At 43.4% G+C, this 15,784-nt stretch overlaps 1 protein-coding gene and 1 long non-coding RNA gene across 2 annotated transcripts in view; one reads left to right on the forward strand and one right to left on the reverse strand.

The window, feature by feature from the left end:
- Positions 1–15,784, forward strand: part of LOC114023227 — a 32,770-nt gene that overhangs the window by 15,245 nt on the left and 1,741 nt on the right. Inside the window, exon 2 of the long non-coding RNA XR_003566768.1 lies at positions 12,246–12,414. This is a non-coding gene — a long non-coding RNA (uncharacterized LOC114023227). The remainder of the gene's footprint in view (positions 1–12,245; positions 12,415–15,784) is intronic.
- AMPH (amphiphysin) overlaps positions 3,209–15,784 on the reverse strand; it is a 195,647-nt gene continuing 183,071 nt past the window's right edge. Inside the window, exons 18-21 of the mRNA XM_027835760.1 lie at positions 14,520–14,732; positions 11,711–11,971; positions 10,273–10,374; positions 3,209–3,774 (exon numbers count right to left, since the gene is read on the reverse strand). Of these exons, the coding sequence (XP_027691561.1) occupies positions 3,667–3,774; positions 10,273–10,374; positions 11,711–11,971; positions 14,520–14,732 (684 nt within the window). The 3' untranslated portion in view covers positions 3,209–3,666. The remainder of the gene's footprint in view (positions 3,775–10,272; positions 10,375–11,710; positions 11,972–14,519; positions 14,733–15,784) is intronic.

Raw genomic sequence — 15,784 nt, forward strand, 5'->3', positions numbered from 1 at the left:
TCTTACTTGATTTTTAAAATCCTTTTCAAGCTCTTCCGTGGTCTAAGACTAATTCATATTTTTCTTTGAAGCTTTGGATGCAGGAGTTTTGACTTTGTTGTCTTCTTCTGAGTGTGTGTTTTGATCTTCCTTGTCACTCTTGTAACTTTCTATGGTCAGAATTTTTTCCTGTTGTCTAGTCATTTCCCACCCTATTTCTTGACTTTTAATTCTATGCTGAAGTGAGGCTCTGTTTCCAAAGTGGAGGGGGCACTGTCCCAAGTTTCAGGTTTTTTGTGCAGCTGTTTTCAGAGGTAATTATGAGGATCTGTAAGGTTTTGGCTCTTCCAAGGTGGTATGATCTAAGGAGACATGTGTTGTGTTTACTATTCTCCTGTACTGTGCACTGCTTTGTGAGTGACCACAAGCTCTCTTTTCAACTCTGGAATTATGACCAGGGCCCCTGATCCCCTGGGGTCACAAGCTCTGCTGTACTAGTGCTCCTCTTCACACTGGGACTAAGACTCAGCACTGCAACTCAGATCCAAGTATAAGCAATGCAACAGAGTCCTGCCCTGGTTCAAGCAAAGGGACCCCTGTAAATCTCCTTCTGACATGTTTTCTGATCCCCTTTCCATCTGTGGGCTGAGAGGTCTGGAAACTGCCAGAGCTGCCCAGTATTCAGTCACTCTGAGGCCTGCTCCTGGTTTGCTGGGGCCAGGTCTGTACTGACACAGCCTGTGCTAGACTGCACTCCACTATCATCCAGGTATAACAGACCTTTCCTTCTGACCTTCTAAGTTGTCTCGGGCTGAAATTTTTTTTTCACTCTGTCCTTTTGTGGGTTCTGCCGCTCTAGAATTTGTTTAGAGCCATTATTTAAAGGTATGTGGAGGGGTTTGGGGAAGAGCTCAGACAAGTCCCTGCCTTTACTCTGTCATCTTGGCTCTGCCTCCGTCTGGTTAATGTTTCAATGTTGTCTTTTAGTACTCACAGCACATTGCCAAAAAGCTGATGTATGACTATGGACCCTAAATCTTCCTTAATTCCATTTTACGCAGAAGAAATTATGCTGTTATGTGTGGCATGTTATTATCCTTCTTGTCATATGTGATGCCCTGGCTCTATTATAATTTAGTTCTAGGAAAAAAAATCGACCCTAATAACAGCTATTTCCTTGCACCCCATAAAGTATTAAAGTTGGTAACTTTGCACAGGGAGTTCTAACCATGAATCACAAGCAAATACATAGCAAACATGCAGCAAATGCAAAGCCTTGGGTCACCATATATCCTGGAGAGAGTGTTGGGAGATGAATAGATACTCAATCACCAGGAAGTCCTTTTGCTTGTGTGAAAAATTATCTTCCACAGACAATGGACCCACTAACTGACTTTCCTATTTCCCTTGATCTATTCATCTATAGGCACAGTGACATAAAAATGCCAGGAAGAAATGTAGCCCTGAATGAGACTGCAGTGAAAAGGAATTGCTGATTATGAAGGTAGTAAACCTGGATTGGCCAATGATATCCAGGCTTGGTACTCACAAGTGGAACCATGGAGAGGGCCCGTCCTCTGTGGCTGTCATCTCACTGCTGTAATGGCTGTTAGTCAGGAAGGAGAGAGTAGGCCTAGGCATCTGTCAACCAAAACCTGATCTGGGCTTTCATTTTTGTGCTGTGTGCCCTAGGGAGAAGAATTGAGAGCCCTCTGTTTCTGATGTTTACCAGATCCTAAGGCTAAATCTATAGATTTGGAGCTGGAAGGGACCTCAGAGGCAATCTACTCCAACCTCTTCATTTGACAGATGAGGAAACTGAGGCTCAAGGCCACACAAGAGGCAGAAGCAGAATCTGAGCTAGGTCCTCTGATTCCAAATTCATCCCCCCCTTCTTCTGTCCCACACTTCAGACAATCCTGACCTGGAAACCAGGAGGCCAGAATTCTGGCTCTGGTGCTATCATTAACTCTGGGCAAGTCATTTACCTTCTGGACCTGGAGTCAGACATATATTACCCTAGGCAAGTCCCTTAACCTCTCTGAGTCCCAACACCTTAATTCATAAAATGGAAATTTTTCCACTTCTCACATGCTCTGACTTCAGGACCAAACCAAACTTTCAGAAACACTACTCCTCAAGAGGAACTCAGCTCACGTGTGGAGGATCAAAGATTTATTTGGAATGACACAACACTGAAAAACATAATCATTACAGATGACTTCTGGATACACGATACATTATTGATTTTTTTTAAAGGATCTGTGAAGGTGAGCTGCATAAATATAAGGAGTGAAAGTAAATGGGAAATTTCTTTTTCATGGAAGTGTGTTTGGGGATAGGTTCTTTCCCCCATCTTTCAGCCAATCTCATACAAAAGTATACTCTTTAATGTCGCATTAGTGAGAGGAAACATTTTAGGTACTTAACCAAGACTCACACGTCTCTAGCGACAGAAGTCACTGACATCAGATTCTTTTGCAGCTTCAAAATCACCGTTCGTCACCTCACTGTGAAAAGTGCACGTTACACACACAGACGCCGTCTAATGCTTTGGCAACGGGGCAGCTGATTTTGCTCAGGAAACAAAACCATGTACTATAATGCCAGACAGTTTAAGAGCAATACGTGTCCCCATGACACACTGAGGTAAAGAACCAAAGGAAGGGCTGGGCATGGAGCAGGGATGCCTATGTGGCTAGATGTGTGCACAGAGGGCCAGGAGTCTCAGGCTGCATTGGAGGGCTGGATGGGTTTGTAGATATATGAGATATAGAGATATGGCAGAAAAGAACATTGAAAATGTTTGCAGCAGTTAAGGTTTAAACATAGACAACCCAGAGTGAAAGAAAGACAGGAGAGAGAGAGAGAGGGAGAGAGAGGGAGAGAGAGAGAGAGAGAGAAGAAAAGAGAAAGAGTGAGAAAAAGACAGAGAAAGACAGAACGAGACAGAGACAGAGAGATAGTAACAGAGGCAGATACATAGAGACAGAGAAGAGAGGGGGGAGAGGAGAGAGAGACAGAAGGAGGGAGGAAAGGAGACAGAGAGAAAGAGAGAGACAGACAGAAGAGAAGGAGAGGGGGAAGACAGGAGACAGAGAGAGAGAGAGACAGAGGATGGGGAAAGAGGGAGAGAGAGAATGGAGATGGAGACAGAGAATGGGGAGAGAAAGAATGGGGAGAGAGAGAGAGTGAAAAGAAGGGGGAGGAGGAAGGGGAGGGGAGGGAAGGAGGAGGACTGTGACTGCCTCATTATAGGATTATTCATCAAACCTTCCGCAGCACAGAAGCTCAATACAATACACTTGGTGCAGAGAAATTAAGGTTCTGGTCTTGAGGGAGCTAATTTAGACCTCACGGGGAAGGGATCAAGTACAAGATTCACCATAGCTCAGAGAAAGCACAAACAAACCTGTTGTCACAAACAGAAGGACAAAGGAGGATGCCCTCCCTTGCTGCTTCGGAGGAGTTCACTTTACTTTTTAAAATGTTACTTAATTTAACGTTTTTTTCAACACATGCTCCTTGAATATGTCTCCCCCGGCTTTGCCGGACACCAGTCTGCAAAGTGTTAGCAGTGTTGCTACTCAAGCGGGCTCCTCTTTTTCCCATCGGTTTGGAACACCGCTGCCCAAGCTCACTGTAGAACAGCTTCACCTCGCCCCGTGGAGCGTGGGGAGAGGGGGACTAATCCAGGCGGTGGGTGAAGTTCTCTGGGAAGAGGCCCTTGTAGGCATCCAGGTCTCTGTACTGAAGCCAATCTGATTCCTTCACACCTATGAGCCAGCCCGCATCCTGCAAGGGAAAGGACAAGCCTCTCAGGGTCACTGTGCTGAATGCTGGAGGGGAGGAAGAAGGAAACAGAGATCTAGACCTGGGAGGGACCCCAGATGCCAGCTAGTCTACCCCCTTCCCTTTATTCTAAGGTTCACTAAGAGCTGAGGAGGTGGAATAAGCATCGAAGGCAAGATCTGAACCTATGTCCTCTGACTTCAGGCAGAGCTCTTTCCATGGCACATAGAGAAAGACGGTGATGATGAGGAGGAGAAGGGGGAGGAGGGGCAGGGGATGTTATACATTATGCAGTTCAATCTTCTCATGTTACAGAGAAACAAACCCAGAGATTTAAAGAGACTTGCCCAGGGTCACACATCAGGTATGTGGAAGAGCTGGGACTCAGCTTTTCTGATGCCAAATCCTGACCTATTTCCATTAGAACAAACATGGGGGGGGGGATCAGGAGCAGAAGGAAGACGAGGGCAGAGGAAGATTCCCTAGCATGTAAATAATAGTTTTATAACAAACACTTTTCAAGCTCCTTTTATTTGCCAGGCCCCGCACTAGGTTCTGGGGATGCCAAGAGAAACAAAAGCATCCCTGCTCTTGTGGAACTTGCAACTCTTATGCATTTAAGTAAAGACAGGCTATACCCAAAGCCAATTCTCCTGGACTCCCAGCAAGGCAGACAGTGTAATGTCAAACTTCACCTCAGCACCTGGCACATAGTAGGTGACTAATACATTCCAGCTGACTTGATTCATCATAAAGTACTATTACACAAACTGATTGGCTCTCTCATAAGACTGAGAGATCTATCCCCAAACACATCATCTTTCCTTGCATTAGGAAAAAAAAACTCTTCCAGGGTAAGGCCAAGAGAACTGGCCTGGGAATCATGGGAGCTGGGTCCTAGTTCAGGACTTTCATGTGTGACCATGGGAAAATCACTTAAGCTCCCTGGGCCTCAGTTTCCTCATCTGTGAAAAGAGCTAGTTGGATTATATGAATTCTAAAATCCTTTGAAACTAGTTGCCCCTATATAGAAGTAAATGGCTCCAGTAATCTAGTGTTTGAAAAACCCAAAGATCCAAGGTCTGGGGGCAAGAACTCACTATTCAACAAAAACTGCTGGGAAAATTGGAAAGTCATCTGGCATAAATGAGTTACAGATTTCACACCATGTACCAAGATAAGCTCAAAATGGGCACATGAATTAGACATAAAAGGTTATATGAGCAAATTAGAGGAGCATGCAAACAATGACCTGTCAGATTTATGGATAAGGGAAGAGTTTATGATCAAACAAGAGAGGGAAAGGGTCACAGGAAGTAAAATGGATAATTTTGATTACATTAAATAAAAATGTTTTTGCACAAAGCCAACATAGTCAAAATTAGAAGAAAAGTGGGAAACTGGGAAAAAATTTACAGCACATTTCTCAGAAAAAGAACTCATTTCTCAAAGAGATATGCAACTGAGCCAAATTTATGAAAAAATAAGAGTCATCCCCCAATTAATAAATGGCCAAAGAATATGAACAGGCAGTTTTCAGAAGAAGATATCAAAATTATCAATAGTCATATGAAAAAATGCTCTAAATCACTGACAATAAGAGAAATGCAAAATAAAAAAAAAACTTTGAGGTACCACCTCAACCAAATTGGCTAACATGATAGAAAAGGAAAATGATGGATATTGGAAGAGATGTGGGAAAATTGGAACACTAATACATTGTTGGTAGAGTTATCAACTGATCCAATCATTCTGGAGAGCAATCTAGAACCACAACCATAAGCAAGTGTAGAATCATGGGATGGGATGACTTGTTGAACGGTATTATAAGTAGGCTTGTGCCTACCTGCATTTGGTTAGGTAAGGCTTCATAAAGAAAAGCTGAACGTGACCTGGGCCTATGGAGAGTATACTGTCATCCCAATAAAGCCACTTCATTAAACAAATATGCAATACTAATTAAAACAAGTAATAACTTCATCACCATTTCAGGTTACAAAATAAACACTCAAAAATAACTGCATTTCTATATAATAATAACAAAACACAAGGAGCAACGAGAGAAAGGAAAATCTCATTCCAAATAACTACAAAAGGCATAACATATCTGGGGATCAGCCTACCAAAGTGCAGAAGAGATTTGGAAAAATTCAATTATAAGGTTTTTAATAAAGAAATAATAACTTAAATAACTGAAAAATATTCAATGTTCATGGCTAGGCTGTACCAATATAATAAAAATGGCATTACTACCAAAGTTTTATACTATATCAATATATACTACACTTTTAAACTGTATCAACCATATTACCAAAGGGATATTTTGTAGAACTTGATAAAATAATAACAAAATTCTCTTGGGAAAGCAAAAGTTCTAGAATATCAAGGAAAATGATGAAAAGAGATAATAGAGATAAAGGAGGAAGAGTACTTCCAGACCTCAAACTATATTATGAAGCAGCAGTTATCAAAACCTTCTGGTCTTGGTTAAAAAATAGAGGCAGCTCTATGGAACAGACCAGGCAAGGGAGAGTCAGAATGAAGGGGTTGGACAGATGACCTTAATGGTCCCTTCTAGTTTTAAACTCTACAGTGGAGTATGGCTTATTGGAAAAAACTCCTGGATATGGCTTCAAAGGGCTTTAGGGGGCTGAGAATGATTTAGTCTGTGGAAGATGAAAGTGAGCCTGTTAGGAGAGATTTATCCCTTGGGCAATGTTGATCCCCCATTAATCCTTTTTTTTTTAGGCAATTGGGGTTAAGTGACTTGCCCAGGGTCACACAGCTAGTAAGTGTCAAATGTTTGGTCTGAGGGCAGATTTGAACTCAGGTCCTCCTGACTTCAGGGCTGGTGCTCTATCCACTGCGCCACCTAGCTGCCCCAATCCCCCATTAATCCTCAAAGGAAGGTGATCCAGTTTGGGCTAGTGAGGAAGTGAATTTAATCTGAGCCTATGCCCCATACAGCCCAAGCACATTAGAAGGGAGCACACACAAGGCTTCATTCATTTGCATTCTTGTGTTAGGGGGATACAAATAGATGCCGCCCAGTAGACCAGAAATATAAGCCTTTAGACAGGTGAGTTTTGAAGAAGGGGGAAAGGAAGCATGGAGATAAAAAGACTCAATAAAATAACTGTTAATATCCTAGTTGGTGAGAAGAACAACCTTCTGGAAATTATGATGTTATCTATACAAAGGACAAATATGTGCTTCGAATAATGGATGAGAGGGGAATACATTCTGACCACTTCTCCCAAGCATATAAAAGGTCCATTTTTCTCTTCCATGCCCATGTCGAATTCCACCAATGCTCATGGGAAGGACAAACCACAACCTAGGACATGGAAATGGAATAACAAACAAAAGAAGCTGGCCAAGGCTAAGGATTTTTCTTAAAGGACCCAAATGAGGAAAAATCAAGTGGCAAAGGTCTTGGGTCATTTAGTACTACTGGACATATCGCTTTACCCATATTACTGTATGTGGGAATGGCTTTATCCACCATTTCAACAGTTTCCTTTAAAAGCATCCAAAAACACTTTGAAAATGTTCTTTCTCTTGAATTATTCTGAAGATTTTTGAGAGCCAGAATGTTTTTGTTCATTTTCTTTGAATTCCCAGCACCCAGACCAGGATCTGGGACTCAGTTAAGGCTTCATAAATATTTTGATTGAATTATTATGATTAGTACCTGGCATAGGGACTGGCAGACAGTAGGTGCTTAATAACTGCTTATTGATTGGTTGAGTGATGCAAGGAAGCTGGCAATAAAGCACTGAACTCCCAAAGAATATTACTTTTTAAAAAATGGAATCCTGGGCTCATCTTGGAGTACCATAGCAGGGCAAATGAGTAAAAACAGATTTTTATCCAGAAACTTTCAGGGTTGTTTTGAAGTCTAAAAAATTCACAATTAAAAATTGAAGATGTTCCTGACCTGATGAGTGTTCACACCAAAACTGGGCTTGGGAATTAAAATGAAGAAGAAGGGAAATTGGAATGTTTCCCCTTTGGATTCTGAGTCTCTGGTCTGAAGCCAGAATCAGACCCTAGAACATGGAACACATTGTGGGATAGGTGTGTAAAGTCAAGTCCCTTTCACCCCTCACCACTGCCCAACTCATTGCTCCTTGGAAGAAGACCAGAGAGAGAAAAAGAGAGTGGGAGAGAGAAGAGAAGAGGAGGGACAGGGATCATAAGAAGTGGACCAAAAAGTGTTCTTCCTTCTTTGACTCGCCTGTGGAGACCTCAGACTGATTGTTGGGGCTGACACAGAAGGGGGCCTGGAAGACCCTGGGAATTCTGCATAGACAATGTCTGCTTGTTTGAATGCTCTATTGTAGAGAAGATTCATATGGTCTGAAAGAAGACCAGGACCCAGTAGAATGTGAGCTCCTTGAGGGCAGGAGTTATGTTCTTTTACAAAGGATCATGCATAAATTTAAAAGTAGAAGGGCCTTTCAAGGTCATCTAAGGTCATCTCATTTTAAAGATGAGGAAACTGAAGCCAAAGAGGGAGAATCATTGATTTGCCTAAGCTCGCCCTGCTAACAAGTGGCAGAGCTGGGACATCTGCACTCTAAGTGCCTAGCACAGTGCCTTGCACCTATCAGATACTTAAAGCATGTGTTGTTCAGTCCTTCAGTCATGTCCGACTCTTCATAACTCCAAGGATCATAGCTCTCCAGGCCTTCTATCCTCCACTGTCTCTCGAAGTCTGTCCAAATTCATGTTCATTGCTTCCATGACACTATTTAGTCATCTCATCCTCTGCCATCCCCTTCTCCTTTTGCCTTTAATCTTGCCCAATATCACGGTCTTTTCCAATGAATCCTGTCTCCTCATTAGGTGGCCAAAGTATTTAAGCATCAGCTTCCAGTGAATAGCTTGAATTAATTTCTTTAAGTCCTGACTAATTTAATCTCTTTGCTGTCGAAGGGACTCTCAAAAGTCTCCTCCGGTACCACAATTGGAAAGCATCAATTCTGTCGTGCTCAATTTTCCTTATAGTCCAACTCTCATAGCCATACATAGCTACTGGAAAAAAAAACATGGCTTTAACTCTATGGAACTTTGTCAGCAAGGCGATTTCTCTGCTTTTTAGTCTGCTGTCTTGATTTGCTCTAGATTTCCTTCCCGGGAGCAAGTGTCTTTTAATTTCATGGTTACAGTCACTGTCTGCAGGGATTTTAGAGTCTAAGCTTATAAAATCTGACACTGCTTCCATTTCTTCTCCCTCCATTTGCCAGGAAATGATTGGACCAGTTGCCAAGGTCTTAGTTTTTTTTCCCCAATGTTAAGCTTCAAGCCAGCTTTTACACTCTCCTCTTTCACTCTCATCAAGAAGCTTCTTAATTCATCTTTACTTTTTGCCATCAAAGTGATATCATCTTCATATCTGAGATTGTTGATATGATTGTTGATATTTCTCCCAGCTGCCTTAATTCTGGCACGCTTACTAATTCAAAAAGTTGAGGTCTATAATCCATCAGAGACAGGCACAGGTTGGAGAGCTGAGAAACCAGTTCAAAGAGGAAGCAAAGGGAGCTTCTGAAAAAGACGGCAATTTCCAAGAGACAGTGGGAGGCAATGAAAGAGGGCTGTGCTCGGAATCAGAGGATCTGGGTTCAAATCCTGGCTCCCTCATTTACTAGCCAAGTGATCTAAGCCAAATTACTTCATTTTTTGGGGTCTCAGTTTCCTCAACTTTAATATGAGGGATTTGGTCTGGCTGGTGTCTGAGGTCCCTTTGGAAGCTAAGTCTACGAGTTTAGGACCCCCAGCAGTCACTTAATGCAGCAAACACGAGTCAAAATGGTCACGTAGAGAATCCCAGGATTTCTAAGCAGGAAGTATTCTCTAAGGTCAGCCAATATCTGAACAGGCTCTTCTGTAGGATTCCTGAAATACGGCCATCCAGTCTCCACTGAAAGACTTCCCATGATGAGGCCACTAACTCCTTCCTAAGACGGTCCTTTCTACCTCTGGACAGTCTTAATGAGGAGAAAGGTTGTTCTCATGTGGGGAGCTGGAGCCAGGCTTTCTGTCATGTCTACCCGTCGTTCCCACTTCCACCCTCTGAAGCCAAGCAAGAGTAGAGCCTTCTCGGAACACAAGAAAGAGACTTTCCGAGGTCTGTTATTCAGTCCAGCCCACCGCCTTCCAGAGGACAAATTGATGGACTTTCCAGGACAGGGAGACATCTAGTCCTTAGGATTGGGGCAACTAGGTGGCACAGTGGATAAAGTACTGGCCCTGGAGTCATGACGACTTGAGCTCAGATCTGGCCTCAGACACTTGACACTTACTAGCTATGTGACCTCGGGCAAGTCACTTAACTCCACTGCCTAGTAAAAAACAAAGAAAGAAAGAAAGAAAGAAAGAAAGAAAGAAAGAAAGAAAGAAAGAAGAAAACATCCAGGGATGGAAATGAGCTGTAACCACAGAAGGATTGGAAAACTGGAAAAAGGCACCAAGGTGTCCAGTCCCAGGCTTTACCTGCTCAGCCTCTGCTTCTGCTGGGATCACCAGGACCACATCTCCCCGTTTCAGGTTAAGCTCATCGGAATTAGCTGCCTCAAAATCATGGAGCGCTTCCACCTGAAAAGATGACACAAAAAATCAGCAGGCCATCTCAGAAAGGAAAGACCAAAAAGTAAAACCCAACCCTCCTGAATGTATGCTCTGGGTCCAGGAAATCCACAGCAACTGAGTCAAGAAGGCTTGGGTTCCAATCCTACCTCTGACACGTGGGAGCTGTGTGATCCTGGGTGAATCACTGAGCCTCTCTCTTCATCTATAAAATGGATATAATAACACCTGTAGTACCTTCTTTGCTGAGTGTCTACAATCCACACAGCTTCAAAGTGCTACTTAAAACAAACACCAAGTTGAAGACCATCCCACAGTAAAGTGTAGTTCATAGAGTGGAGAGCCAACAAAGCACTGGCCCTCAGTTGGGGCAGTCTGAGTGACCAGGGTTTGTTGACTAGCTAAAGGTCACTTCAGCTTTATGGCACCATGTGCTCCATTAGCAAAGCCACATTCCTGAAAATCATAATTCAAGCCACCACTTTTTGGTCAGTGACTTACACTATATAATCTAAGAAACTTCACCTTCATATACTAGATTAGAAGCTGCACGAGGGCAGGGACTCTGATTTAGCTACACTTTCTTTCAATCCTAGTACATAAGGAGTATTTGCAAAATAAACATAAACTTAATTCTGAGTGTTAGAGACCCTGCATCTGAAGCCTGATTTTGCTCTGTGGTCTCGGGCAAGCCAATTTCCAGGTTGGACTCACTTATCTTATGTGTAAAATGAAAAGGTTCAACTCTCTGGTTTAGGCAGCTAGGTGATGCTGTGGAAAGATCACTGGGCTTGGAGTCAGGAAGACGTGAGTTCAAAGCCTGCCTCCAGATACTAATTAGCTCTGTAACCCTGGGCAAGAATCAGCCTCAGTCTCCTCATCTGTAAAATGAAAGAGTTAGACCAATGAACTCTAAGATCCCTTCAAGCTCTGGATCCTAAGATTCTCTCTGAAGGTATCCATCCATTCATTCTGTTAGGCACTGTAGACTCAGAAAGACCCTGTCCTCAAGAGGTTCACATTCTATAAGTAGAAATAATATGTATAGAAATGAGTAAGTATAAAATGCATAGGAAGAACATCTAAAATAATTTTGGGGGCAGTGTGTAGAAGAGGGCAGCTTAGCTGAGCCTTGAGGGAAGTTAGGGATTTTGAGAGACAAAAGAGGCAAGGAAGGAAGGAACCCTAGGCTCAAGGACCACCTGAATCATTTCTGAGTTGAGGTGGGTGGGAGCAGGTGCTGAGGACCAGGGTGATGCTCCTGGTGTCCCTGGGCCATTAGAGAAGAAAGCCGTAACTAGATCTCACTCAGAATGGTTGTATGTTGGGGAGGTGGCCACCCCACCTTATAGAGGAAGCCTGGAGGGACTTGGGCAGCTTCGCTGCTGGATGGAAGGGCAGAGACCCCACCAGGAGCTGTAGGCTGAGCATCCTCCAGTGTCTTCTGGTCGCTGGCCAGCACTGACGTCTCACTGGAATCACCTTGGGCAGACATGTCTTCTCTTGTCTGGCTGACCTCTCCAGCCATCCCGAGCTCAAGTTCCTGCTCATCCTCTCCTTCATGGTTAGATGCCGGCTCAATGACAACTGATGGGATGACTTTCTCCTGAAGAAGAAAAAAATACTTAGAAACTCACAAACCTTCATTTAACTAGGAAAAAATCAGTTCAACAAACATTTATAGCAGAATCTTCGGGATTCAAGGAGGAGCTTCAGAAACCACTGATTTTACCTTTACTCTGAACTAGAATTCCCTCTTCAGTGTCCTTAAATGAGGTCTTCACCTGAAGACCTCCAGGGAGAGGGAGTCACAACCTCCAGAGAAGGGCCGTTCCACTCAGGGAGAGCCATGCTCACTGTGATTTTTCTTTCTTTCACAGAATTGAAATCAACCTCTACAACTTCTTCTAGTTTTGCCCTGGGCTAAGAAGAATAAATTCAATCCCTCTTCCAAATGATAGACTCTCAAGTTCTTAAAGTCAGTAATCATGGCCAACTTAAGTCTCCTCTTCTCTTCTGAAGAAGGAAAGTAATTGGATTACATCAAGGGTGAGTGAAGGTAGCACCTTCCTTCCTTCCTTCCTTTCTTCCTTCCTTCCTTCCTTCCTTCCTTCCTTCCTTCCTTCCTTCCTTCCTTCCTTCCTTCCTTCCTTCCTTCCTTCCTTCCTTCCTTCCTTCCTTTCTTCCTTCCTTCCTTCCTTCCTTCTTTCCTTTCTTCCTTTCTTCCTAGTAGCTAGAGTGCTGCCTGGAGTTAGGAAAATCTGAGTTCAAAACTAGCCTCAGACCCTTACTAGCTCTGTGACCTTGGGCAAGTCATTTGACCTCTGTCTCATTTTTCTTATCTGTAAAATGGGGATGATAACAGAACCTACCTCCCAAGGTTGTTGTGAAGATAAAATGAGAAAATATTTGTTAAAAGCTTTGCACAATGCCTGGCACATAGCAGGCATAATATAAATGCTAGCTATTATTATTATTATTATTCATTCACTCATCCACCAGGTACTTATAAATACCTCCTATGTAGTACCAGAGAAGAGAGACAATGTGATCTAATGGACAGAAAACTGGTTTCAGAGACAGGAGGGCTTAGGTTCAAATTCTGTCTCTGACCCATATCGGTTGAGTGACCCTGGGCAAGTCATCAGCCTCTTGGCATTCCTAGACCACCATGGAAGACCGGAAGCTGCAGAGAAGATCCTTATCTATAGAGCTAGAAGGACTTTCTTTCCAGGAACTCCCTATACTCCCTGCAGGTTAAAAGAATAATGGCAACAAAAAAATTAGAAACCAAGCAAACACGGAGACAGTGTCCACCTTCCAAGAGCTGACATTTTGTTAGGAGAAAAGAGCATGTTCCCACAGCAAATTAAACATGAAATCCCTGCAGAACCCCAGAACCAGAGGTAGAAGGACCTCAGAGGCCCGAACTCTGCTCAGACATGAAAGGAATCTCCCCCCAACATGCCAGGCAGTGGGCACCCAGCCTCTGCTTCCAGACGTAGGGGGCAGCCCGGGCACTTTGGGGCAGCTCTCCTGCTGAGAACAGTTTAACTGATGTCTGGCCTGAATTGTTCTCTTTGCACTCCTTAGTCCATTGTTTCTCCTTCTGCCTTCTGGTCCTAGACAGAACAGATCCCTCCTCCCATGACAGCCTTTCAAATACTCAGACTTCTATCACATTCCTCTCTCCCTCTTCCCCTTCTCTTCTCCATGCTAAGGATCCTCAGTCCCTTTCATCAATCCTCAGGTAATGTGGGCTCCAGACTTTTAGCATGCTGGTGATCATCTTCTAGACACTCTGGCTTATCAATGTCCTTCTTTAGTTATGGTGCCCAGAACTGATCCCAATGGTCTAGAAGAGGTTGGATCAGGGAAGAGTACAGTGGGAATTTCACCATTTTATTATTAGAAGTGTTTATTCATCTAAAGGCAGTCCACAATTGCATTAGCTTTTTTTTTGTTGACTCCCACACCACTGACTCATATTCAACTTGGGGTCCACTAAAGCCCCTGGATCTTTTTCAGAACAACTATAGTACACCATGTTTCCCTTGTATTATACTTGTGAAGCTGATTTTTCTTTTTGTATCTAAGTGCAAGACTGTACAATGATCTCTACTGATTTTCAGCCCAATGCTCTAGCCCATGGGTCAGCAAAATACTGAACGAAATCTGACTCACTGCCTTTTTAATTTTTTTTAGTACAGTCCTTAAGCTATGAATGGTTTTTACATTTCAAAATACAATTATTTAAAAACAAAACAGGCAGCAGGCTGAAATTGACCACAGGTCAATTGTTGACCCTTGCTCTATCCTGTTAAGACAACTTCGGGCCCTGACTCTGTCGCCCACGGTGTTAATGAGGCCTTCCAGCTTTGGGTCATCTGAAAATCTGACGAGCATTCCATCTACGGTTTCATGAGAGTCACTAACAAAATGGTAAGCAGCACAGGACCAAGCCAGGTGTCAGATAATACACCACCAGGCTGGCATCAGATCAGTAGCAGCCACTCTTTGAGTCTGGCTCTCCAGGCAATACATTCCGGGATGGAAACACACCAGTGTAACATGTGCAGGTGTTCTCATCATTTCCCAACACACAACACTTTGTCTGACCTCACAGGGCCACCATCTTCTACCAGGGCCTTTACCTGGATCCTAGCTGCTTCCATGTCTTCTGTCCCAGCTCGATCACTCTCAATGGCCTCCCTGGTCTCTGTAACAGCTTGGGTCTCAACAAGGCTCACTCCTTCGCCCAAGGGGAGGGCTTCACCTTCTACGACAACCTCTGGGGCCTCCTCAGCAGCCCCCACTGGGGCTCCAGCGGCTGCAGGGACGGTGTCAGCATCCTCTACTGTCCCCACCTACAAATAAGATGCCCAAAGAAGTCAGACCTGGCCATTTGGGTGGGCGCAAACTCAAATTTGGCCAAAGCCTGCTTCCTATTTTTAATTCTACTTCTTCAGAGAACTCCTCGAGGCACTGAAATTCACTGGACACCAATGTCCAGCTAAGCACTGAAGGGATCCACAGTAAAATAAGAAATAGGTAAAGCTGTAACTAGCAATGGCTTTGGGGCTGGCTAGATGGTACAGGGGAGAAAGTGCCAGGCCTGGAATCAGAAAGACTCATCTTCCTGAGTTCAAATCTGGACTCAGATACTTACTAGCTGTGTGACCCTGGGGAAGTTACTTAGCCCCAATTGCCTTAGTTTCCTGATTTGTAAAATAAGCTAGAGAAAGAAATGGAAAATCACTCCCATATCTTTGCCAAGAAAACCCCATATGGGGGCCATACTGAGTTGGACGTCACTGAACAACATCAACAATTGGGGTTGGCTCCAATGGGGTGTAGGCACTCCTGGGTGCAACTTAGGCCTTTTAAACTTTTTGTCTACAACAGGCCTCTAGGTCAAGGCCACCACCATTGGTAGAGTAGCCAAGGGATGAGCTGGAAGTGGGGAGGCACACCCTTGAAGGGAGCTGTTTGTTTCTCCTTAATTTACCATCACAAGCAAAGGTCCAGAGGCCCTGCCCTTGTTATAGCTTTGAAATTAGGTCCTTTATGTACTTGTAAATCAACTCTTAAAACAACTTTGATGTTAAATTGTCTTCCTTGGTGTTTAACAAAGTGGCTGGTATGCTGCAAGTACTTTAGTAAATGTTCATTAAATGACTGAATGGAGGGTTACATAAAGTAATGTATTTATATAATTAATATGGTTATATGATATATTAACATATTTGTTGCACTTCACAAACTTTAAGGCCTATATAAATACTAGCTATCACTATCATCATCATCACCATCATCATTACCATCATCACCAGCACCATCATCATTATCATCACCATCACCATCATCACCATCATCATCACCATCATCACCATCTTTACCATCACCATCATCACCATCA

Source organism: Vombatus ursinus, unplaced genomic scaffold (genome assembly GCF_900497805.2).
Source record: "Vombatus ursinus unplaced genomic scaffold, bare-nosed wombat genome assembly UNPS02014817.1, whole genome shotgun sequence".
Classification (NCBI taxonomy): Eukaryota; Metazoa; Chordata; class Mammalia; order Diprotodontia; family Vombatidae; genus Vombatus; species Vombatus ursinus.